Here is a 26315-nt window from a genome sequence, read left to right as displayed (position 1 = left end):
TAGATAGATAGATAGATAGATAGATAGATAGATAGATGATGGGCAGACAGACAGACAGACAGACAGACAGACAGATAGATAGATAGATAGATAGATAGATAGATAGATAGATAGATAGATAGATAGATAGATAGATAGATAGATGCTAGACAGACAGATAGATAGATAGATAGATAGATAGATAGATAGATAGATAGATAGATAGATAGATAGATAGATAGATGCTAGACAGACAGATAGATAGATAGATAGATAGATAGATAGATAGATAGATAGATAGATAGATAGATAGATAGATAGATAGATAGATGAACAGACAGACAGATCAGAGAGAATAATAGTAAAATAAAGATTTCACTGTTATCTCCCACTAAAGGAAATTGTGAAGTGAAAAGCCAAGCAGGAAAACAGGAAATTTACTGGATATGACAAAAAATGCATTTGCCTATCAAAGGCTCCATGTTTCCGCCCTCAGAGCGAAAGGGAAAAGACTTTTGCCTCATGACTACCTTTGAAGGCCTTATTTCTCCCTGTTATATATTCCACAGTGAATAACAATCCAGCATGAACGCTTCAAAGTGCCAAAACGACTGCTCTTTGCTCCTGAGTGCAGCATTTATCTGTTTTCCACAGGCTTCCCAAAATACCCTGCTGTTCACATTCATTATCTGTCACTAATGGATATGCCAAGGCCTTACTTTACTCAGGAAGCAGAATATACTGCAAACCACACATCTATAGTTAGATTACAACATTCATTTGACGGCAATGAGAAATAAAAAGGGCCCATGTAATAATCTTACATGTGACTCCTCTAGATTTACCTGCAAAAAGATTTCAATATGAGCATTTCTCACCACAGATCAGATCTGAGGCTGCGCTGATATCCACATGCGTTTCACAGCTTTATACTCTTGCTGTATGCCGGCAGTTTTTTCTTTTGTGCTTATTTTCTTTTGAATTCCAGAAGAGACATCTGAGACACAGTTGATAGTTAAATGACACATAACTATAAACTATGAGATACACTATATTGCCAAAAGTATTGGGACACCCCTCCAAATCATTGAATCCAGGTGTTCCAATCACTTCCATGGCCACAGTTATATAAAATTAAGCACTAGGCATGCAGACGCTTCTACACACATTTGTGAAAGACTGGGTCAGGAGCTCAGTGAATTCAGGCGGGGTCGCGTGATAGGTTGACACCTGTGCAATAAGTCCATTCATGAAATTTGGTGTAAAGCGTGGGATGCAGTGGTGTAAAGCGTGGGATGCAGTGGTGTAAAGCGTGGGATTCAGTGGTGTAAAGCGTGGGATGCAGTGGTGTAAAGCGTGGGATTCAGTGGTGTAAAGTGTGGGATTCAGTGGTGTAAAGCGTGGAATGCAGTGGTGTAAAGCGTGGGGTGCAGTGGTGTAAAGCGTGGGATTCAGTGGTGTAAAGCGTGGGATGCAGTGGTGTAAAGCGTGGGATTCAGTGGTGTAAAGTGTGGGATGCAGTGGGTTAAAGCGTGGGATGCAGTGGTGTAAAGCGTGGGATGCAGTGGTGTAAAGCTTGGGATGCAGTGGTGTAAAGCGTGGGATGCAGTGGTGTAAAGCGTGGGGTGCAGTGGTGTAAAGCGTCGGATGCAGTGGTGTAAAGCGTGGGATTCAGTGGTGTAAAGCGTGAGATGCAGTGGTGTAAAGCGTGAGATGCAGTGGTGTAAAGCGTGGGATTCAGTGGTGTAAAGCGTGGGATGCAGTGGTGTAAAGCGTGGGATTCAGTGGTGTAAAGCGTGGGATGCAGTAGTGTAAAGCGTGGGATTCAGTGGTGTAAAGCGTGGGATTCAGTGGTGTAAAGCGTGGGATGCAGTGGTGTAAAGCGTGAGATGCAGTGGTGTAAAGCGTGGGATGCAGTGGTGTAAAGCGTGGGATGCAGTGGTGTAAAGCGTGAGATGCAGTGGTGTAAAGCGTGAGATGCAGTGGTGTAAAGCGTGGGATGCAGTGGTGTAAAGCGTGGGATGCAGTAGTGTAAAGCGTGGGATTCAGTGGTGTAAAGCGTGGGATGCAGTGGTGTAAAGCGTGGGATTCAGTGGTGTAAAGCATGGGATGCAGTGGTGTAAAGCGTGGGATGCAGTGGTGTAAAGCGTGGGATGCAGTGGTGTAAAGCGTGGGATGCAGTGGTGTAAAGCATGGGATGCAGCGGTGTAAAGCGTGGGATTCAGTGGTGTAAAGCGTGGGATGCAGTGGTATAAAGCGTGGGATGCAGTGGTGTAAAGCGTGGGATGCAGTGGTGTAAAGCGTGGGATGCAGTGGTGTAAAGCATGGGATGCAGTGGTGTAAAGCGTGGGATTCAGTGGTGTAAAGCGTGGGATGCAGTGGTATAAAGCGTGGGATGCAGTGGTGTAAAGCGTGGGATGCAGTGGTGTAAAGTAAAGGTCTTGAGTGACAAATCACGCTTCTCTGTCTGGCAATCTGATGGACGAGTCTGGGTTTGGCGGTTGCCAGGTGAACGGTACTTGCCTGACTACATTGTACCAAGTATAAAGTTTGGTGGAGGGGGGATTATGGTGTGGGGTTGTTTTTCAGGGGTTGGGCTTGGCCCTTTAGTTCCAGTGATAGGACCTCTTAATGTTTCCGCATACCAAGACATTTTGGACAATTTTATGCTCCCAACCTTATGGGAACAATTTGGGGATGTTCCTGTTCCAACATGACTGCGCACCAGTGCACAATGCAAGGTCCATAAAGACATTGGTGAGTGAGTTTGGTGTGGAGGAACTTGACTGTCCTGCACAGAGTCCTGACCTCAAGCCAAGACCTCACCTTTGGGATGAATTAGAGCGGAGACTGCGAGCCAGGCCTTCTCGTCCAACATCAGCGCCTGACCTCACAAATGCGCTTTAGAAGTCAAGTCAAGTCAAGTCAAGTTTATTTATATAGCGCTTTTCACAATACAGATTGTATCAAAGCAGCTTCACAGTTTCAGAAGAATGGTCAAAAATTCCCATTAACACACTCCTAAACCTTGTGGAAAGCCTTCCCAGAAGAGTTGATGCTGTTATAGCAGCAAAGGGTGGGACAACTCCATATTAAACCCTACGGATAAAGAATGGGATGTCATTAAAGTTCATGTGCATGTAAAGGCAGATGTCCCATAACTTTTTGCAATATAGTGTATGAAAGAGCAACCTTTGATAAATTTTATGTTCCTCTGGGTCCGCATATACAGTATTGGTCTAAGATTGGAATCTTAGATATCTACATACTGTTTTTCACCTACTATATAGTATGGAAGTATGTGTTTCGGATGCAGTCCAAAGCTGTCAGTAACGCTCTGTTTAGTTCCTGTCTCTATGAAGCCCCTCCTTCTGAAAAGCACACTGTGCTCTGATTGGTCGGCTGGATCAGTGTGTCGTGATTGGTCGAGCGCTTTGAGTGTGTTTGGGAAATGTCCCGCCCCTTACCATAACCACCAGTTTAACACACTACTAACTAACTCAACCAGGCCCCGCCCCTTTATTCTGCATATGAATTATTTAAATGAGGAATATTGTGACGTGTTCCTCAACTCGAGATTACAATTACAACAAGGATTTCTAGGTCTGACCGCACAAATACGACCCAATGACCCAAAATTCCTTCTAGGTTAACATGACCAGGTCACTGTGAAGAATCTGGTGCCATTTTAATACAGGAGATGATTTTGCCTGCAGTTGTGTTTTATACCCTACAGCACAAGCACAGTAAGGAGGCCCTAAAACGCTGCACACATCCAGTATCTATTGCTGCGTGCGTTGAATTACAAACAAGCGATGCAGTATGTGCCCTCATCTGTCTCTGCCTATGGGTTAACCCCTGCTAACGGCTTATGTATTACTCTGGTCATATATCACACTGACAGGTTAACAGTCAGCGCTCCAGACGACTGCTACACACAGCATCCGTGTGGAAGGAACACATAAATCCATATGGAAAAGATCTGGCACACAGAATCACTGCATCATGCCAATTTAACAGTGAATCTTTGGTTTACACTGGATGGTTTCAAAATGCTGCCCTAATACCCTGGTGGAAAAAAATGCTAAGTATACTTGCAGGCAGACTAATTATCAGTATGCTTCAAGTGTGTTAATGATTAGTTAACTTGAAGTGTGCTAATTTTGTACTATGTATATTTTAGTTGTAATTCAATTGTAGTAAAGCGTAACTTTAAGTTTATTTAATGTACTTTTTTGTGCTAAATTGGAACAACTTATACTTTAAGTATATGCCTGTGTAGGGACTAATTACATGCTTGAGTTTGGATATTAAAGTGTACTTTATTTGTGTTACAAGTACATTACAAATCAATTACGAGTGTCTTCGAAACATACAAGCAATATACCATAAGTGTATTATATTTGAGTAAAAAGTATATGCTCAGTAATACCTTTGGCTTAATCCAGATACTACAAATTGCACACTTTGTCTTCAATAACAAATGCACATTAATAAACAAATATTACTTAGCTATACTTTGTACAATATACTATTGTCTACTATAATGTATTTTGAAAGTATACTTTCAATGCATTGTTACAATGATCATTTCCAGCACACAGCTAAGTAAGTAAAGTGCAAATAAATACACTTTAAAAAAACAACAGAATTTCACTTCAAGTATATTTTTCTAAAATATACTAAAGTACAATTATTTTAAAGTGTGTTAAAAGTTGTATTGTGAAAATAGGTAAAAGCATGATGCTAATTTACATTTAACATATTTAAAGATAGTAAAAAATGTTGTTAGTATATTTGCAATGTACCATTAAAAAAGGGAATATATATTTCAAATACAATAAAGTATAATTGTTTTTCACTAGGGTATCTTCCAAATGTCTCAGATTCTCATTCCTCGGTGCCGTCCAACTGTGTCTGTGGGCCGTTTTTTGGCAGAAAATGCGTTTGCACAAGTCCAACACCCTCACAAATGTTTTTGTGTGCAGTGGAGAGTTGAAGCCAGGCCCACTGAGTTTTTTCGTCTGTGTCATCCTCACATCTGGGGAGAGTAAATGAGAAACGCTGCGGATGAGAAGTGACCGCTCGCACTGTGAGCCGCTTAATGCTTGTCATAAATCTTTTGGACTCAGCGTGTCGGCATCTCAATCTTTCGCTTTCAAAGTGAGCAAACCATTTGAAGACAGATCACATTTAAACCACACAACTTGACGTGTTTAGCAAGATGCCGAGTGTTTCTGGATCATTTAGCAGAGAGTTGCATCAGCTGGGTTTAATTGGTGCATGCCAAGAAACATGATATAGGCCTATATAACAAAAATGCCTTCAAATGTATACATTGGGTTTTCTGTCAGGAATCAAGACTTCATTCTTGTAGTAACAGTGCAGAGATATTTTCTCTCTGTCATGTCATATGCAGATATCACAGACATGATGAAGGACGTTTTGGTTTTTTATCTCTTCTTAATTTCCCTTTGGCAGTTTCCATTGGCCATGATTGTTAATATCTCAGTTTGAATTATTCATCTGAAGCCTGTCTCGTTTTTCACAAAAATGTTATTATAAGACTTTCATTAATAAATAGTTTAACTCGTAAAGTCCCCCTGTGGTGTAAATCCAGCTTTTAATGTTGTTTATGTGTCTATGTGGTGTTTTTAATATGCTTTAAGACAAACCATGTGTAAATTCATAAGTCGACACCATTGCTGAGTATTTTCTCCTTAAAACTGCAGTGAACCAAATACAGTCTCAAAAACACGCTTTGAAATCGCTGGTGTTTCTGACGTCACAAACTACCTTGTAACCAATCAGATCAACGTGTGATCGTCAACCAGTGGATCTCTGAGCTGAGTGAGTGAGTGGAGGCGGGGCTCATTTGCATACTAAATGAGGCAAGAGTGTCGAGTTACATTCAAGATATTTTAAGACATGAAGAAATTGAGTTTTAAGGAAAAACATTTAAATATGTCATTTTGGTGATCAAAGATGAGTTTTAAGGGATCAAATGATTGACTACAGGGGGACTTTAATACATAACTCTCATGCCGTGGTAACGTACGGTAGGTTTAATAATATTTTGTTAATTTGCAGCAGCTTTAACACAGTCCTTTAATTGAACCAGTACCTATAGCTTCACTATACTCCTGCACTGTAGGTTATATAAAGTGATCCCCTTCATGTTAGTATTACATATGACAGTCTAAAAATAACAGCTTCTGTAGTTTGCTGTAGTTTTTGCAGAGGAATCAAACAGCAGAGACTCAGAACGTGCTCAAGCAAATAAATGCTTCACATTCTTATTCACTCAAACTACGGGCCAGATTTACTAACAGCTTGCGCCAATGCAAACCCTCTTTTGCCGTTAAAAAAATACTGTCAGCATTTACTAAAGACACAGTGAAAAATTAGCGCTGAAAAGGCGTGAACAGGGTTATTTTTGCAGCTGAACTTATTGCATATGTATGAGTTTTGTATGCATGTATGTAACAAAATGTATGTGAGGAGAGTTTTTAAATGAATCATGCAAGATGATTTACTAAGGTTTGTGCTAAAGCAGAGCTACCTCTGCTCACCAAAGATATATATGGCTGCTCTTGACTGATTCAAGCTGTCTTTTGTCCCTTTGTGGAGGCCATACATGACAGGTCACAGATCACAGATATTTGAGGTTAATTTTTGATCAGCTCTGTGCTTATTTTGTTTCTTGAGTCTGACCATTTAATGTTCATCAGAGAGAAAATCCTCTCTACAAAGGCATTTGAGCCATGGCACACTGAGGACAAATGAGACAATCCTGAACATGCTGATCAAGTTGGCTTTCCATATGTTTTGGAAAACTGCGTCCCTACCTCTCACTGGTGGATTTTGTGGTATTCTGTGTGGCTTTCTTTATTTCCTCCTTGCTAGCACAAAACTCTTCATAGAGTTGGTCCGTACTCACTGTCTCTGTGAAGGAGACAGTGCTCCAGATCCGTGAAGGAGAGCTCCTCATGGTGGCCCATTGGGTTCAGTTTCATCATCACATTTTCTGATGCGAAATCAAACCATTTGTCAATGTATGCAATGACTTCAGTCCTTTTGCTGCTTTGATCTCTGTGCTGACACTTGTTTGTCCCATAGACTGTAAAAAAAGAATATGGACGATCGCATTTGTATATTAGATCTGTTTATTAAAGTGACAGCAGCGTAATATACAGAACCTACTGAAATATATACTGTCAATATGAATCAAACAACGAGAAAAACAGAAAATCACTCACTCCTCTTGACTGAATAACTTTAGTAACTTAATAAGACTAGATTTCTTGAATGCTGCTGTTTTAAATGCTCTGTTGAGGAGATGAGCATGACGGACTGTGTACAGCCCACTGAGGGCGGAGTCTATGCTAATAGGGCGGAGTCTGTCAGCAGTGGTGGGCGGGGCCTGTTGCTGTGACGTCACACTGCTAGAATCTGCAAACGGCTTGTTCTGAGACACTGGGTGCTTCTCAATATCCCTCCTCGTCTCCCCACTCCTCCGTCCTCCATCCTATGACCCGGAAACCGATCGAGCTCAGCCATCTTGAAGGACATCTCAATTCTCTAATTGCACCGCGAGGAGTCGAGGATCGAGGAGTGAGGAGGCTTCCAGAGGAGTCATGAGCGAGGATACACAGGTGGATCCTATGCGGAAGAGTTTTATCGACTAAAACGTGACGCACGTATAAATTCTCCTCCCCCTTCACATCGGTCACAATCATTTTAATTTATACTTTACCTTTGCAGTTTAAATAAACCACACATCTCACATATTTCAACAGGGTATCTTGCTTTATTATTATTTATTATGAATTTCTTAGATAACCAAACTTTCCTTTGAGCTGCTGATGACACGGTGAAGTGATGCTTGAGTGATCAAGTATTCCAATGTATAAAAAAGCTTTCATTCGATTACTCCGTCCTCGTGTCCTTCCCTCGCATCCTACAGGAGTGGAGCTGAGACGCGAGGAAAGGAAACGACGATTCACAAATAAGAATTGAGAAACACCCACTGTTTATGATTTATGGGGATTAAAATAGAGGAGTTGGTGGATTTTCTCCATTATAGGGTGGTTGTTTTTATTTTCATAATTTTGCTGTGTGGTTTTTTCAACTTGAATAGTTAGAAGAGAAAGGTTGAGCGTGGAATATCTTTGTTAGAGAGCTAAGGGTGAAAGGTCAAAAGTTAGGGTCAGTGACTAGCTTTTCTTCAGAGTGCTTGGAAGAACACAGTTGTTGAAATGTAAGGAAGCAAATAAATACAGTGTTCCTGACAAACATCGTTTCGGGCTTTGAGTTTCCTTCCTGCTGTACCTGTTATCGGATGTGATTTATTTGAATTTCATTGGATGAACCAAGCTCAAATTCTGCAGAACAAAAATCACCTCATTAAAGTTTATGTTGTGGCTGTTGTTTTTTTCCTTCGGCTGTTGGTCTGGGAATCATGCAGTTGACATTGATCTCAAACTAGTTAAGACCAAAGCAGATGTCATGTGCGTTTTCATGGAAAAACAATAATTAATTTGAGCCATGTCACGTTTATCCAACATACAGTGGTGATATCCAACAATCAATCCCTCGAGGTGAAAAAACTGCTGCAGAAAAACCACCAGGATGTTCATGTTGAACTGTAAACATGTCATTGACTCGCCATCAAATATTTACCATATTCTATTGTGGGCTTGTGAGGCCGGATGCGTCTGAAACAGATGGATTGTGCACTTGAAATGCACTGGTCCAGAAATATTCCTTCTGATTGACATGTGTGCTTCTGGAGTCACAGGGACAGGCATGGAAATCAAATTTGCTCTGCTGGTCTGAAGAGAAAGAGAGGAGATGCCGCTTCAAAGGTTTCTCACCCTCCGTATATGTGAATCTCTGTCAAAGCTGTGCCAAACCAACAGAACAAAACTCATTCATCATTTTATATACAGCCTTGGTATATACTCTATGTGTAGCTCTCTTCACAACAACACAGACACAGGTCGGTTCCTTTAAAAGGGCATTTTTATTCTTTGGCTCGTCTTGTTTACGCCGTGAGAACTGCATTCATAAATGAACTCGTTGCTGCTTGTAATGAAATAGAGGTCCTTGAGTCCTTAGTTTTACAAAATCCTCTTTACTGTCCCCTTTGACTTTAGACAACACTTATTTTGCCTCGTTAGGCGTCCGCTCATCATCAGTCCATCGGGGGCGACGCAATATTTTGTCATTTCGCTAAAGTGACGCATTCTCATGCCTTACATTTAAAGAGACATAAATGAATTTACATAACATTACATCAAATACACATTTTTACATTGTACCTCTAATAGATGAATGCATGAAATTGTGGATTTAATTATAAATGAAACAATTGCATAGAACATCTGCATAACAGCAATTGCACTATGTTTTAAAATGTGAAAAATCCTCTTGCTTACTGCGTCAGTGAATTCAAAACCTGATTACATGTACTCTAGAGAAATGTCAAAGGCAGCGTTGTCTGAATTCCTCAGAGGTGTGGCTGTAGATAAGGAGGTTGTGATTAATAAAGCTTCTCGTGGGATGCTTCAGGTTATTTTCTGGCCATGGGTAAAAAGTTTGATTCATTTGGTTTATTAAACTCAAAACTGACCCCATTTACTAACTAGACCTCCCTTGAAATTGATTAATGTTAGCCAATGCTTGCAAAACCAAATAAAGGAATGAATTACTATACTGTACAGTAAGCTATTGTTTTAGGCTACTGTGGCCTTTCGTCAGTAATGTAAAAACATCCTGGGCTGCGTTTCCCAAAAGCATCGTAAGCCTAAGTAGATCGTATTGCCACCAATGCGTATGATCAAATTAGCTTCTGTTTTATTCAGAAATACATCACATTCATAACATATAGTAGATAATGACTCTTTCAAACACCTCCTGTACGATATTCAGTTGCACAAATGGTTGTATTTTTCTGTGACAAGACGATTTCCTCTCTATAAACTTGTCTATTAAAGTAACACTTGCTGATGTGATTTGTGAAGTGATTTGGAGGCTTTTGTTTTGATTGTCATCGTTTGGCGTTAATTCGATCCAGGTGCTCCTCATAACTCCTCATGACATGTTCATACTCCCGTTTCCTCCGAGAGACATTTATGCCATCAGCACTCACAGACCAATTAACGTTTTCACATTGACCTTTTGACCTCTCTGTCCCACTGTCAGCCAAACACAAACCAGAAAAGGGCCTTTTAATGTGCTCCAGAAACTTTTAGTTAAAACATCAGTAGACAGTAAAGCACATCTGTTGATGGTTGTCTGGGCAAATCCAATTGAATATCTAACGATCTGAAAGTCAATCCCAGTTAATGGATAATACCAGTGGAACTGAGGTGCAATTTTGTCTGAAATACATAATGAGAACATAATTGACATACACAAACAAAGCAAATCAGTTATTACATGTTTATTATATAAAATGTGTCTTTTTAAAAAAAAGTAACACTGCCTACAGGTGAAGCCATATTTACTGTTGTGGTCAGTGAATTTTTGAGTGTCATCCAGGCATTTCAATAACTCACACAATCAGAAATTCTGCATGAGGGAAAACGATTTCCCCACTGTCAAGTGTGGTTTCAGGCAGACAGAAGAATAAAGTTCCAACACGAAGTTTAATATGTCCAAAAGGCAGGCAAACAGGCAGGGCAACACACATTTATGGTAACAGTGATCAGACAGAGAATGAATGTGAGGGACCAACTTATACTAACAAGGATAATTAATAGAAACCAATAAACTAATACTAACGGTAACTAAGAAGACGAGTGGCGGGAATCAGAACAAGGCATGTGACAAATGAAAACAAACAGAAAATCCATGAAAACAGAAACAAAACATTAGTCCGGACTGCTTTCGTAGTGTAAACATGTGGTTGAATGTGTTCAATCAGCCACGTCTTCTATCCACATACTGACCTAATGCATTATGGGAAGAGCTCTAGCCAGACAGGATTTAAACTTTATCAGCTGAAGACCCAAGTTTGGTTTTAAGGTGAGAAACGTACCAAGCACAATGTTCTCTCACCATTCCTGATTTCTAACACACACTCACAGCCCATATATTTACCCGCCCATAGACCCTCCCCTCAAAGAAATCAGGACAGAAGTGGTTGAAAGTGGACAAAAGAGACAGATTAAAACACCAGGTGTAAATGGGAATGTGTCTCCCTCGTCTACTTGTGATCCGATCCACCAAAACTCATCTTAATACCAGCTGTAAATAGGGCTATTGAGATTTCATTGAGCGTGCACCTGAAGTGTGGCATAAATTCCATTTGCCTGTAACACAGACATTTTATAAGCATTGCATCTAGGCAATCATTGCACCTAATGCATCTAGGCGAAACTGCATCCAAGGATCTGTCAGGAATGGTTATTAGAGCCTGGAACATTTGACTGTTCTTAGATTCTGCTGTGAACTTACTGATGGTAAATTCACTCTTGATGATGACGATGATGATGATGATGATGATGATGATGATGATGATGATGCTATTCTCTTCCTCTAGGTCTGGTGACTGGGTTTTCTATGAGTCCACCCACCCTTGACAACAACAAAGACCAGCTCGTGATTAACGCTAACGACACATTGACCATTACATGCAGGTACAATCCAATGATCTATACTAAACTCTGTCTGAAAGTATTTTAATCAGCATTTTGCTATTTTTTTTAATTATTATTATTATGCATGCAGCTCTTATGAACTCGTATGAACCACCTCACACTTATCCACTCTCTGCATTTCTCCTGTTCTCTAGCTTGTTTCCTAATCTATTTGTCAAAATAGTCGCTTTGGATAAAAGGGTATGCTAAATGAATAAATGTAAATATATAATAGGAATTATTTCTTCTTTTAGAAATTAATTTGTCACACAACAGAGCCATTTGTACTAGTAAAGGGTGATATAAATTTTTTATGTTAAATTTTCTTAACCAAGTTTATTGACTACAATTAGTATGCCATTCATGGGTTTATCTCCCCCAAAACTGTAAACATTGAGTCTCCTAGACACCATGAGAACAGTGAGAGCGGTTCGCTCAGATCCGTCAGTCTCTTTCAGCTCACCCACTAGCTAGGGCTAATGTGGCTAATGTAACAGGCTGAGAGTTTGGGGCGTGGCTACTGAAACAGACTTAGAGTTTGGGGTGTGGCTACTGAAACAGACTTGGGGTGTGGCTACTGAAACAGACTTAGAGTTTGGGGTGTGGCTACTGTAGCAGACTGAGAGTTTGGGGCGTGGCTACTGAAACAGACTTAGAGTTTGGGGCGTGGCTACTGAAACAGACTTAGAGTTTGGGGCGTGGCTACTGAAACAGACTTAGAGTTTGGGGCGTGGCTACTGAAACAGACTTAGAGTTTGGGGCGTGGCTACTGAAACAGACTTAGAGTTTGGGGAGTGGCTACTGTAACAGGCTGAGAGTTTGGGGTGTGGCTACTGAAACAGACTTAGAGTTTGGGGCGTGGCTACTGAAACAGACTTAGAGTTTGGGGCGTGGCTACTGAAACAGACTTAGAGTTTGGGGAGTGGCTACTGTAACAGGCTGAGAGTTTGGGGTGTGGCTACTGAAACAGACTTAGAGTTTGGGGTGTGGCTACTGTAGCAGACTGAGAGTTTGGGGCGTGGCTACTGAAACAGACTTAGAGTTTGGGGCGTGGCTACTGAAACAGACTTAGAGTTTGGGGCGTGGCTACTGAAACAGACTTAGAGTTTGGGGAGTGGCTACTGTAACAGGCTGAGAGTTTGGGGTGTGGCTACTGAAACAGACTTAGAGTTTGGGGTGTGGCTACTGTAGCAGGTGGAGCCTGAAGTGTTCCATGGGAAAAGACATTCAGCTTCAGATACAGGACTAACTTCACTGCATTTAAACCTACACAGATTAACCAGGTCATGAACACATCAAAGCAACGGGTCATTGTGATGCAACGCACTACAACTAAAGCTTCAATGCAGCATCATTATGTACCTGTTCAGAAAGACAAATGTATATATTTAAATGCAGATATAATAAATGTTTATAATGTTTACTTTAATGTGTCCAGTATAGACAGACTTAAACAGTTGTAGTGCGTCATGTCATAAATTAACCTGATGCGTTGGATGGGTTTATTATAAGTGATGCGCTCATATTCCCTCTAGTCTAGACAGAGTGTTAGTGACTCAATTGCTTTCTCGTCTAGCACAGCTAAAAGTAATATGTTGGAGCTTTTGAAAGCTATTGAAAGCTTTTTATTGATATTTACCTGATCACAAGCACCTGTAAGAGCTTTATTTGTGATGTTTGAGTTGAGGGATGCGTGACACGTGAAAGGAACGTTTGCAAAATATGCTTTATTTTTGTAATCCTGCTTGTTTCCAGTGTCATACTTCAACTTCAAGATACAAATTTAAAGAAATTGTGAACAGTTACAGGACCTAAAATGTACATTGCCCCCCTCACACATAGATTCTTTCTAAAAATATTTATATTCATAAAAGTAAAGTCCATGGACACATTATATATCAACAACACTAATGCATCTAGGTTAAATTTCTTTTTGGGGCTGAATGGGATGAAATGTCTAGTTAAATAAACAATCAAGATTTGGATTTAGTCGTTTTTGATTGCATAATTGGATAAGCCTGTGAGGCATTACAAAAATAAGGAGAATGTTACATTTGGAATTGATTTGATAGTTAAGTTTATAAATAAATGTGGTATGAACATACAGGGAGGCTATCCAACATATTTAAGTCTAATCCCTTAAAAATTTGCAGACGTTTCTCGCCAAGAATTCCCAGAATAAATAGTTTTTCAGCAGTTACAAACATTATTCCTTTTGGGCCACCGCTCAGTGTGATCGATGGGCAGTATTAAGCAAAGCCATGGCTGGCGTTCAGAAATCACTGTATTTCATAATTTGATTGAGTAACACAACAGTTTAAATGTCATTGCCTTTTCCTTTGCCATCTACAAATCTGTCTATTACAAGGGACTCAAGCACTGGTTTCAAGACGTGCACAATACTCTTTTTAAGTGAAAACAAACATCTTTGCAAGAAATGAAGGCAAGCATTACTATTATTATTTGTCATACTTAGGATTAAGAATTTAAACAACCCACTCCTCTATATGATATTTCATTTTGAGAGAAGACTGCTATTACTTTTCTAAATGTTTAGACCAGTGTTGGGAGTAACGCATTACAAGTAACAGCTCTCCTGTCCTCATGTAGAGAGGAATTGTGGAAGTGTTGCATGTGTAACGTTGCGCTGTGTGTGAACATGATGGTTACTGTAGTTCTAGACTAAACGTGAACATTTACTCATCTCAATGGCAAACTAGCAAAAGTGGATTCGGACACACCCTAACTGAACTTAGACCATGCGCTTAGATCATTAAAATAGGGCCCATGGTGTGAAAGGGCCTTTACTTTTGCCAAAAATATAACTTTTTTTGTTATTAAAAGCATGCAAGCCCAGCTCAGGTGACAAAAAGTAACGCAAAGTCATGTAATGCATTACTTTCCAAAAAAAGTAACTAGTTAATGCAAGTAGTTACTTTTTTAGGGACTAGCGCAATATTGCAAGCGATTAGTTTTAAAAGTAACTTTCCCCAACACTGGTTTAGACTTACAAAAAAAACAAAAAAAAATCACATAGATTTATATTAAAGGAGGAACATTAATCAAACTTTATCTAATTAGTCAGTTTTGTCTTGAAGTTGTGGGTATAAACACATTTTTCACTCAGATTTTATCTCCTCTAGCTCAAAATGTAGGTTGTGTGCCATGACTTTGTGTGATTATACTCCAGGGGACAGCGGATTCTGGACTGGAGCTGGCCTGAAGAGTCTTTGATTAAAATCGAGATTACTGATCGTCAGCATCAGCAGTCTCCCGGGCCCACGCCGGGCCACAGAGCCGTCAGGGTGAAGGAGTGTCAAGGGGAGGCTGGGAAACCCTACTGTAAGTCCTTAATACTGCCCGACGCCCAGGCCAATGACTCCGGACGCTACCGCTGCTTCTACCAGGACATCAAAGCTGTCATCGATGGGACCACGGCAGCCAGCACTTTTGTCTTTGTGCGAGGTGAGAGCTGAAGTGTTCTCTTTTGCTTCATTAATGTTATTTTACTCCATTTTCATATCATTTTCCTATTAAAAAGGCTACATGTCCTTTATTCTTCTTTACATTCCCAGACAGCAACATAGTGTCATCTGGTACACATGGATTGCACACGGCCCAGATCCGGCCCACATCTGGGCCGTGTGCAATCCATGTGCCAGATGTGGGCCGGATCTGGGCCGACACTATGTTGCAGTCTGGGTTACAGTCTCAGATTTATGTTTGCCATTTTTCTTCAGCTTTAGAGACTTTGAAGAATATGCAACCTTGTCATTCCCTCATGTAAATTACATGAAGTATGTCAAGTAGGACTGCAATAATATGACAAAAAAATCATTATCACTCTTGATATTGTATTAATGATTATTAGTGTCGATTAGTAGAATATATTTTTGTGCGGAAACGGCACGTCGTATTCTTGCTACACAGACAAAACTGAAGCTAAGAACTGTTCGTGAATTGGTTTTACGCATTAGAAAACTGTCTTCACATTGAGACTTTACATTATTTTAGTAGTATGAAAGACAAAACGGTTATTCAGACTGGAAATCAATGACATGGAGTAAGCAGGCAAAGAATGGTTCCCCATCACTTCCATTTGACGCAGATTCTGCGATCGGTTTATGATGAGACAACTCTGATTGGCCATTACATTCAAGATTCATCATATCATCAACATTCATCAACATTCATCATAAGCTCAACAGAATCATGTCCGATTGGTTATAGTGTTCAATGCTGCAAAAATGTTAAAAGAAATTTGACGTAATATAAGCAAATCAAAATGTAATTTCGCAATCTATATTCATTTTCACATTTCACTTTAACTGCAACAGCCATAACAGATTTAGTTTAACTGAGCTGGGGCTTTTTTACCCCCTTATCGGGGCATTTTTGTTCATTTTGGTGCCATTTTTGCCCCATTCCCCCGTTAATCTCTGACTCTGCTTTATATGCATTACACTGAGAACCGTTCAGTCTAAAAAATAATGTGACTAAGTATCTTGTTAATTATTCCAGCATGAAGCCGCGAGGACTCAAATGGTGTGTAAATGCTATCGTTTCCCGAGACTGAGCCTGTAGTTCTGGACAAATGGACTGCAGTTCTTCCTCATTCTTTAGCCCATTTGTGCAAATACATACTTAACCTTTGAAAGAATAGATGTTATTTCTGAAGGAAAACATTTCCTTTAAAATAAGTCATTTGTATCCTTATAGAGTTGTTGAATATCAATGTCTGGTCCCTTTTGCAATTTGTGGCATTTTCCTGAGGCAAACCAAATCACAAATCCCGTCTTTATTCGACTCCCTTCAAAGAATGCTTGGCCGGGCTGTCTTTGTCTAAAGTTTCTATTTTCTTTGGGGAACAGACAAAGACATCATTCAAAACATCAGCCCTCTTCAGAAGATCAGAGAAGATTAAACATGAACACGCTAAGAACATGTTTGCTTTGCCCCTGAGACGGCCCACGGTTACGAAAGAGCCTTTATACTGAATTAACTTAAGATAAGAAAGTGAATAAACAGACGCTACATGATGCCAAATCTGCTGATATATCACCGTTACAGAAGACATACCCTGCCAATGTCCTCCTTATCATAAATATGAAGAATATTTATGTTGAGTTTGATGATTTGAGCGTATTATCACCTCACTAATGCAGATGGGAGTGTAACTATAGTTTAATTTACTCTTTAACATTACATTTGGATGTCAAGCCTGTCTGGATTCATATATAAAAGAGGCCTTTTCAGCAAAAAAACTTTTATTTTTGTACGTTTATTTGGGACTACTATTATTGGGGACCTACTATTCCAGTCCAACTTTACAGAATATGTTTTTAAATACCAACCAAAACTGGGAAATTCTGCCATTTCCCTGTGTCATTTCACAATTTTTGTTGTTTTTGTTATTGTTGTTGAACCCAAAAGTCATTTTTAACAAACCTCAAGGCAGTTTTTCCCATACAACAGTAGATTATAGTGACCAAAAAGCCACCGAAGTTCACATTTATCCCAAACGATGGACCTGGACACTGTGCATGATTGCATTGTTTTGGATTAGTTCACTGACACCAAAACGTCGTTGATTCCTGCACGATTATCAGTGATTTTGGACTGTTCACCACACAAAACTAGTGTATACTATCAGAAGACATGGAATATAACATGTGAGCCTTTTTTTTGGTTATATTTGGCCTTTTTTGGAGCTTGACAGACAGTTATTTTTAAATCTTACCTTAAAATGGTTTGGTTGCCCTTAAAAATGTTAGAAAGTACTCGGTAAAATAAGAAAACTAACTGTGTTAAGGTGAGGTTTAGGGGTAGGATCAGGGTTAGTACCTAGCTATTACACAGTTATTGTAACAACTATAATGTGGTACAGGACTGTAAAATAAAGTGCTACCAATTTTTTTCTTTAGGTTGGCTTTTAGTTAAGTGTTTTATAATTTATGTGCTTTTTTAATTTTTGTATCTTTATCCAGCTTTTAATGTTGTTTATGTGTCTATGTGGTGTTTTTAATATGCTTTAAGACAAACCATGTGTAAATTCATAAGTCGACTCCATTGCTGAGTATTTTCTCCTTAAAACTGCAGTGAACCAAAGACAGTCTCAAAAACACGCTTTGAAATCGCTGGTGTTTCTGACGTCACAAACGACCTTGTAACCAATCAGATCAACGTGTGATCGTCAACCAGTGGATCTCTGAGCTGAGTGAGTGAGTGGAGGCGGGGCTCATTTGCATATTCACAGAACCACGCATACTTAATGAGGCAAGCGTGTTGAGTTACATTCAAGCTATTTTAAGGCATGAAGATTCAAGGAAAAAACCTTTAAACATGTCATTTTGGTGATCAGAGATGAGTTTTAAGGGATACAATTATTGACTACAAGGGGAAAAGTGTTTTATTATAAATGTGCTTTTTAATGTTTGTATTGTTAAGGTTGTTTTCACTGAGAAGCTTCTTTTAAAGGTGCTATATAACATAAATCTTATTATTATTATTGTCACTAAAAGACACTTCAGTTGTCTTCTACAGAAAAGTAAATAAATAAAAGCATACAGGAGCCAGTTGCACAAACTGCTTAGACTAGTCTTAAACATAGATCAGTCGAATAGTTTAATGCTAGTTGGTCAAACTAGATCTAAAGACACATACAGTCTTAACATAGTGGCTGTGTTTATGCAAACGTGTGAGTAAGTAATGAGAGACTTTAACAATTCATAGGGGGACTGTTTATTTACGCTCCACAATCCAGCTCTGTATTTGTAACAAATTGGTTTTCCACCAGTTGATCAAAGAGCCTGTGACATCGGACAGCTTTTCCTTGTGTTACTCTCATTCCTTGACAGCGTTTTAAGAGCCAGGATTAAAAGCGGCCCGGGGAGAGACAGGTACAGACGTCCTGCTGACTCGCTCACTCGTGTGAAAAGCCGGGTGATTTCTCCTGACAACATGCCGAAGCCGTTTCCACAGATCTCGGCAGGGGGCTGATCAGAGCCAGCTGAAATCACAGATATAAATTAGCAGTGAGCGGAGAGCAGAATGGCACCCGGCTGCATGTGGCTTCATTTATCCAATGCCTCTTGAATCCGAGCTGTCGGCATTATGGCTTCATGTCATGCCCTCCAGCGCCTCCCAATCTCTTCAGAAAAAAAACAGTTCACCTCCAGATGATTTATCGTGAAGCACCGTAGCTGTGAGGAGTTGTGTATTTGTCCTGTAATGCCTGTGTGTGCAGACCACCGCGGGGCAGAAACATAAACCGCGAGATACGGAGGTTTGTTTGGACTCCGACAGCTTGGAGTGATTGCTTTGAGCTACGTGAGGAAGAATCAGACTTGTTAGAATAATGTGGGCTTCAGCAGGTGATGCTCAAATAAAGGCTTAGAAAGAGCTAGAAAGTGAACAGTGGAGAGGTTTGTTTTAGCAGTCCCACACACATGGACTGTGACCAGGACGAAAGCCTCGTATTAAGTGGTTTAAGGAACGGTGCTGGAGATTGTTGATAGAGCTGTGTCATAAAAATCTCCCCTCTTAGATATAATCAGGGTGATCCACAGACTAAATCTGGCGAAAACTGTGTGTATTCAGGCAAAGAACTGGAGGTGGAATGTTAAGTCTTGACTTTAAAGGAATATTCTGGGTTAAAGACTTTGCGTCTGTGACACACTGTTGATTAGCATTTTTAAAAAATGTGTGTACAGTCAAGTCACCTTTGTTCATAAAGTGACTCATACGGTACAGATTGTTTCAAAGCAGTGATAAACAGTGAAATAATGATCACTGATGCAAACAGAATTCAATTCTGCTGTACAGAAGCTCTAAACCAAGACAATTGTGCCATTATTCAGCTGAAGTCAGTCTAATGTTGATTCAGTTTTGTTCAATAACTGTCTGAAGTTCATCAATGATTAGACAAGCTCAGTTTAGTTAAAGCATCTCTACAGAAGATACATTTTTATGGAAAATTCATCACATGATGCCTAGAAAGCAAGTGTAAAGCGCCACAAGAAATGTTTAAAATATGCACAATGTTTTGACAGTATAACCATGATTTAGGACAATTTGAAGTATAATCTGCTCTACCCAAAGTGAGTGAAAGCGCTTCTACCTTCACAAGCGCAGCTGGTGTCAGACCACAAAACATCTGGTTTAATGGCACCAACATTTGAAGGAAACTCTATCGCCCCCTTGAGTACAGAAGTTTATCGCCACACTCACGATCACTGAGACTGTCGGTGCGTTCCATTAACCTCGGATGCTGGATGTCGGACCTGGACCTCAAGTTGACCTCGTTCTACACAAGTCAGAAAACCAAGATGGACGCTATTCTGCGCAGAAAATGCCAAAGTGTCATCATTTATTGAGACGCTAGTCTCTCGTAGGCAGATCTTCAGACTGACGGCAGGAGCTTACTTTGGCCAAGGAATGTAATGTCGATGTCCCTGCAATAGTGTAAAACTCTTGGACGTATTTTAAAGAGTCTTTGCTGTGAACTTCTCACACTTTTGAAAATACAGCGTTAAGATAATCACGATAAGCGCTTATTGTCACAGTTGTAAACATGACAGCTTTCTTTTTCCATGAGGGGGTTTGGCATCACAGCATTTTTGTTTCTAGGTGGACCTCTAAAGAACACGACAAACGCGTCTTTGGGAAACCCTGTAGAATTCAGCCAATAGGATGACGACTTGACTTTGAAACTCCCGAAGTGTTTCCCATCGTGTGTGCATCAGACGTTCAGTCAACGGTCTGTCGACATGGTGTCTGAGGCTGAGACTATTGAGACTATTGAATAATTTCATCCCTTAAAACTCATCTTTGATCACCAAAATGACATATTTAAAAGTTTTTTCCTTGGAAAAAAATGTCTTCATGCCTTAAAACGGCTTGAATGTAACTCGACACCCTTGCCTCATTTAGCATACGCGGTTCTATGAATATGCAAATGAGCCCCGCCTCCACTCACTCACTCAGCTCAGAGATCCACTTGTTGACAATCACAATTTCAATTGTTGCACGATTTCAAAGCGTGTTTTTGAGACTGTCTTTGGTTCACTGCAGTTTTAAGGAGAAAATACTCAGCAGTGGTGTCGACTTCGACTGGTGTTGAATTTACACATGGTTTGTCTTAAAGCAGATTAAAAACACCACAGACATATAAACAACATTAAAAGCTGGATTTTCAGCACAGAGGCACTTTAAAAAATGGCATGTGCTAACATGAGGACTCTTGTAGATCCAGCAACATCACAGCTCAAATATCAAACATCTGAAAGTATTTTCTGTTCTGGCATTATATTATTGTATGATCAGAAAGTCCTGATTAGTAAGAAGTCCTGTAATGTTGTGGGGATTGATTTGAGGTAACAGATAAATTACAGACAACTGAACTAATGTCACTTTCTTTCAAACAAACAGACCCACAAAATCCATTCATCATGAGGAACGGGAATGATTTTGAGACCATCTTAATAACGGACTCGGATACACACATCGAAGTGCCATGTCTGGTTTCAGATCCTGACCTGAAAGTCACTCTCTTCTTGGTAGGTCCTCCAACACTCTTCCAGCTCCCCTCATCCCTCTGTTTCTGCTCAATGGACGAGGGGATCTTTTGTTTTTGTGCTTTTTTAGAGATTGAACCCATGATTGACAGTTACTGTATACACAGCTTAAGTGTAACTTTCAGCCCTCTGTGAACTCAAGTGACATATAGCTTTCTAAGCCAAGGGAAATAAAAACAGGAGATTTTTCAGCAACATAGTCGTTCTCCAGGTCATCTTAAATGATGGGCTCTGAGTTCACTGGGTAATGTCAATCCTATTGAAATAGAGCAGAAAGATCTGGGTCAGTTTAGACTTTGTTCAAATAAACTTATTTAAAATGGCTGGGCATCGACACAATTTCACAATTTGATTTCGATTAACACGCTTCGATATTCAATAATGATTAATTTGGGAATGTATCAGGCAAATTTCCTCAAGGAAGACAATCTCTCCCAAATAATGCTGTAAACTATATAGGGAACACAAGTTGGTACATTACTATAATATTAAAGGTTAAAATTAACTAATTTGTAGGCTACTTACATTGACATTATGGAAGTTTTTATAAAACTAACATTGTAATAATACATTTTTAATGATATGATTATGTTTCTACTTGAAACTACTATATTTTTTAAAAATATAAACATTTAAATGGTGGCTGACATAAAAACATCAAATATTGAAGAACAGGTTGAGTAAAAATACAATGATTATGCAATATAGGGCATATATTTATCAAAATGCTGCTCTATTTTTCTAGCTGACTATCGAGTTTCTGATCACTGAACGGCTTTTCTGAGGTAAATGTGACGTTATATTGTTTTATTGACGTCTTTCTGCGGTTGAAACACTGATTGATGGATTACATGAGACATGACTGAGTTCAGGGAGTTGTTCTGTATCTTCTGATGTTCACTGATGTTTATTTGCTGATGTAACTAGTAAAGAGGAAGAGATGATCACTTCAAGAGACACAAAAACACAGTTATTGACTGAATTTAGTGATGAAGCTGACAGATTTTGAAAGCTGAGACTTTGTTTTACATCAGAAGTAATAAAGCTTAATGTGATTTATTGAAATGGTGGAGCTACAAAGCTTTGTTCATGCATTAACATGCAAAATAATGCTTCAAAATGAGAATCGTTTAGAATTAAGAAATCAATATTTTTTTTAACCCTGAGTTTTATTACACCATTTTATAAAGGTCAACCATAGGCCCTCTCTCCAAACCCTCCTGTAGATAATTATGAAACGTACAGACTTGACCGGTTTAAACACTCACTGGTTAGTTATAAGAGTGTCAGGTGGGATAGTCTAGCGGTACAGTTTTTACTCAGTATGAAAGGGTTCAAATCTTGACATAATATTTTTTAATCAAAACTGCAGCAGAACTCGACAGCTCAGGGATAACTATGAATTTTTATTTTATGGAAAGGAGCAGCTTTGACAGTTTGTTCCATGGGGAATTATGAGTGACATGATGACAGAATATATTGATTTAAAGCAAACGAGATGCAGAACTCGGATGTGACTAGAATGGAGATTAGAGAGCAGAATAAAGTTAGGGTCACATTTACGGCTTCTCAGTGTTTGACAGGCGAAATGTCAGTAAGAATCTGTACGATTGGAAGTTTTGTGTGAGAGAAGACAAGTTCCCCTCGCAGATTTCACTCGTGTTCACAGAAAGCTGCTTGGTTTGACTGTGACTTCTGTGTGAGCTGTGCTTTATACAGTGCATGCGCTATAGACAACGGTCCTCTTATGTCCATGAAATTTCGCCTAAATTTCTATAATACAATGCATTTTTTTCAAATTATCATGCAACTTAATTTTCAAAGATACAAATAATATTTTTCGATGTTTAACATCTGCTTAGACTGAGTCACAGTCATCAGTTTCTCATGCATTAGATTGCAGCATTGGTCTGAATGAGTTTGATTGAGGTGTTGATGTGAATGTTTGCTGTTGTTGGTACAGTTCAACGAGCCTCCGTTGCTTCTAGAAAGCAGTGAGATCACCTGGAATAATAAAAGGGGCTGGTCGGTTCCCAGGCACATGTATGACATCTATGTCAGCACTTCCAGCTTTTTCCAAATCTACTTCTTCTGCTCCGTCTACAACACCAAGCACAAATCCAAATTATACTTTGTGCACCTCACAGGTAAGACCTGTTCAATTCGTTTGAATGTCTGTAATTTGATCATAAATCCAAGCATTTAAATATCATCTTACTAAGACATATTATTGGCAGAGACAGTCACGACTGATATTTATATGCATTTTATGTAAGTATCTGCCATACTGTTATAAAGATCACGTTGATTTTACTTTTTGTCCATATGAATATCAGCATCTGCATATTTTTGCTCAGTTTGAGCCTCTGAATAAAACTAAGCTGCTTTCCTCCTCAAATGTGAACTCTATATTCTCACTTTATCATACTATATATGAGCCATAAAAGCCTGATTTGTCAAATATGATACTCTATAAAAAACATATGCAAACCTTTTTTTTTTTTTTTTCATAAGTCAGGCTTTGTAGGGTTAAAGTACTGATCTAGGTTATGCTGCCTTTCTAAAACCCTGCCCGTAGTTAACACATTAATTTAATGGTTAACACTTATTTAATAATATTATAGCAATAATATCAAATAATAATAGATTAGGGAAAAAAGCCGGATGTGTCAAGATGCTATGGAGGAGGTTGAATACTATGTTTTACTTGGAAATACATGGATTGAAATGTTTTGCAAATGCAGTTTCAAAAGTGATATTGCCAAGAAAGATCATTTATATTTTACATTTAAACCATTTGGCAGATACTCATGTCCAACATCAAACATCAGTCATGTGAACGATCACATCTCAATCCCATTCTTTAGATCAGACGCTTAGGATTGGGTGGAAACAGCATTATTAACCAGCGCTGTGATTGGTTAATAGAGATGTTGTTCCAGAAATAACAAAGGTTGTTGATCTAGGAACATGTTTTCCTGGGTTGTGCGCCATATACATTGTTGTTTAACTTGCTGAAGTGTGACTTGATTGATTAGGTATAATTATCTGTGACTTCACGTTACATATCATATTGAAAACAAGAAGGTGTTTTTACTCACTCCATCAGATTCGTCCATGTAGTTGAGCAGGTTTTCTGGTTCTGGAGCCGGTTGGGATCTTCTCCCGTCCTCTGAGGGACGTCTCGGAAAGCTTTATCATTACCCTGATAAACGAGGTCATTCCTCTAAAGTGGGGCTCATACGAAGCATTTGCCAAGATCAATAGCCTCTCTGTACTCGAGAGGGGAAAATGAAAAGTTTGCGTTGCATTACGTCTTTACCAGCTGACCTCTAATAAACACTGCATGTCTAATAACCAACAACTCACAAAGTCACAGTGGGGTTTATTCAGATTAATGAGGTTATTATCACTGATGCTGAACTCACACGTCGAAAGGACAGCAGTAAAGAAGACCTCGCATTGGCATTATAGTGAGAATATGGAGGAAAAACAGGCTCAAACTGAGGGAAAATATGCAATGTGGTGCAGATGCTGATATTTACATGGACAAAAGTTAGATGAAAAGCTTGCAATGTAAATCAATATCAATTTCTGCCAATAATATGTCTTAGTAAGATGATATTTAAATGCTTAGATTTATATAATGCAATGCATTACAATGATGATTGAGAGATGAACAAATACACCTTCCTCAAAAGCCTGATGATCATATTTGATACTCATAATTTTTCTAATAAATGATGGCTACTAACAATATTAAAGTCATTCTTGCTTTTACTTGATAAAAATCAGTGCAGATTTGACAGCAGAAAGACACTTTAACTTTAACATGCCTCAAATAATGTGGATCGAATCTTTTTTTAAGTAATCCGACTGGCGTTTTCACATGGTGAATGATGAAACCGGCCAAAAGATCTCATATGCTGCGTCCAAAATCAAACACTTCCCTACTATTGTCACAGGTGCTGTGTGTGCAATCCACAAAGAGGATGCGTGACACAAACGACAAAAGATACTTTAATGTACACCTAGAACTAGAATCCAACACAAAAACCATTAACGGTCTTGTTTTGTCATGGCGGGTCAGGCAAAAACGAGGAGAAGAGGATCTAAATGCAGCACTTTTATTATAAACCGAAAAACTAAGAAGTTAATCCAACCAAGGGAAATCACAGGAGCAAACACGTGTCAAACTGAGGGCTGGAAAGAGAACTAAACTAGAAACAGGTGGAAGTAATCAATCAAACAATGAGGAACTATGACAACAAAATTGAACCATGACAATCAAGGAAACAAAGGAAATACAGGAAACAATAGTTGCGTCCCACACACTACACTATGCACTTATACACTATTTACTTGTGCACTGTGTACTCAACTGTGCAGTGTATGACTGTTATAAGGCGATTTAGTCATTCATCATCGGAGTCTGATGCTCTCCCTCTGTAATTAAAGCTGTGTCAGTCGAGCGTATGAAGTGTCCAACATCCCACACTTTATCAAGTATGTATTTAAACATTCTTTTTGGGAATCTTCAGTGTGAACACACTACACACAGTATCTATACTACAAAACACCATAGAATAGTGCATTAGGATGCGAATTGGGACACCTAATGATATACAAACTAAGAGTCCATCAAAACTAATCAGAAACCAAAACTGAATATGACAACTATAAAGTAGGCGAAAAACAGTATACCATCAGAGTAGTATGTCTGAATATATATATATATATATATAGGCAAAAAGTACCGGATGACCTACTGCTTGTGGTCAGATTCTGAAGTGTTCATCTGATGGACTTTTTCCTATCCCATGAGGCCATGGGAGAGGGTTTATGAATGACAGTGAAGCGACGCAACTGATGCTGGTATAGGTCACATGATAATGACATCATGGCGAATGTAGTATGTCCAGATTACATTCATACTATATAAAACTGTAAAATTCTGTCTTCTCAGACAGTACGTGATTTCAGAAGGACTCGAGCCATTCAGAACACTCTCGCACCTGCATAAAAACACATTAAACCCAGAGCATCTAGAGACGTTTGCATGGATAAACATCACTTTAGTTGTAAAGGTGTCACAACCGAAACTGCATCCACGGCT

At 39.2% G+C, this 26315-nt stretch overlaps 1 protein-coding gene across 3 annotated transcripts in view; it reads left to right on the top strand.

Annotated features, from left to right (window-relative positions):
• Positions 1-26315, top strand: part of flt4 (fms related receptor tyrosine kinase 4) — a 75044-nt gene that overhangs the window by 14763 nt on the left and 33966 nt on the right. For all 3 annotated transcript variants that reach the window (XM_084132405.1, XM_084132407.1, XM_084132406.1), the window contains exons 2-5: positions 11528-11624; positions 14815-15089; positions 21054-21181; positions 23163-23346. In XM_084132405.1, the coding sequence (XP_083988531.1) occupies positions 11528-11624; positions 14815-15089; positions 21054-21181; positions 23163-23346 (684 nt within the window). The remainder of the gene's footprint in view (positions 1-11527; positions 11625-14814; positions 15090-21053; positions 21182-23162; positions 23347-26315) is intronic.

This window comes from Abramis brama (genome assembly GCF_963993115.1).
Source record: "Abramis brama genome assembly, chromosome: 13".
NCBI classification, from domain to species: domain Eukaryota; kingdom Metazoa; phylum Chordata; class Actinopteri; order Cypriniformes; family Leuciscidae; genus Abramis; species Abramis brama.
This window is presented reverse-complemented; position numbering and strand designations above follow the sequence as displayed.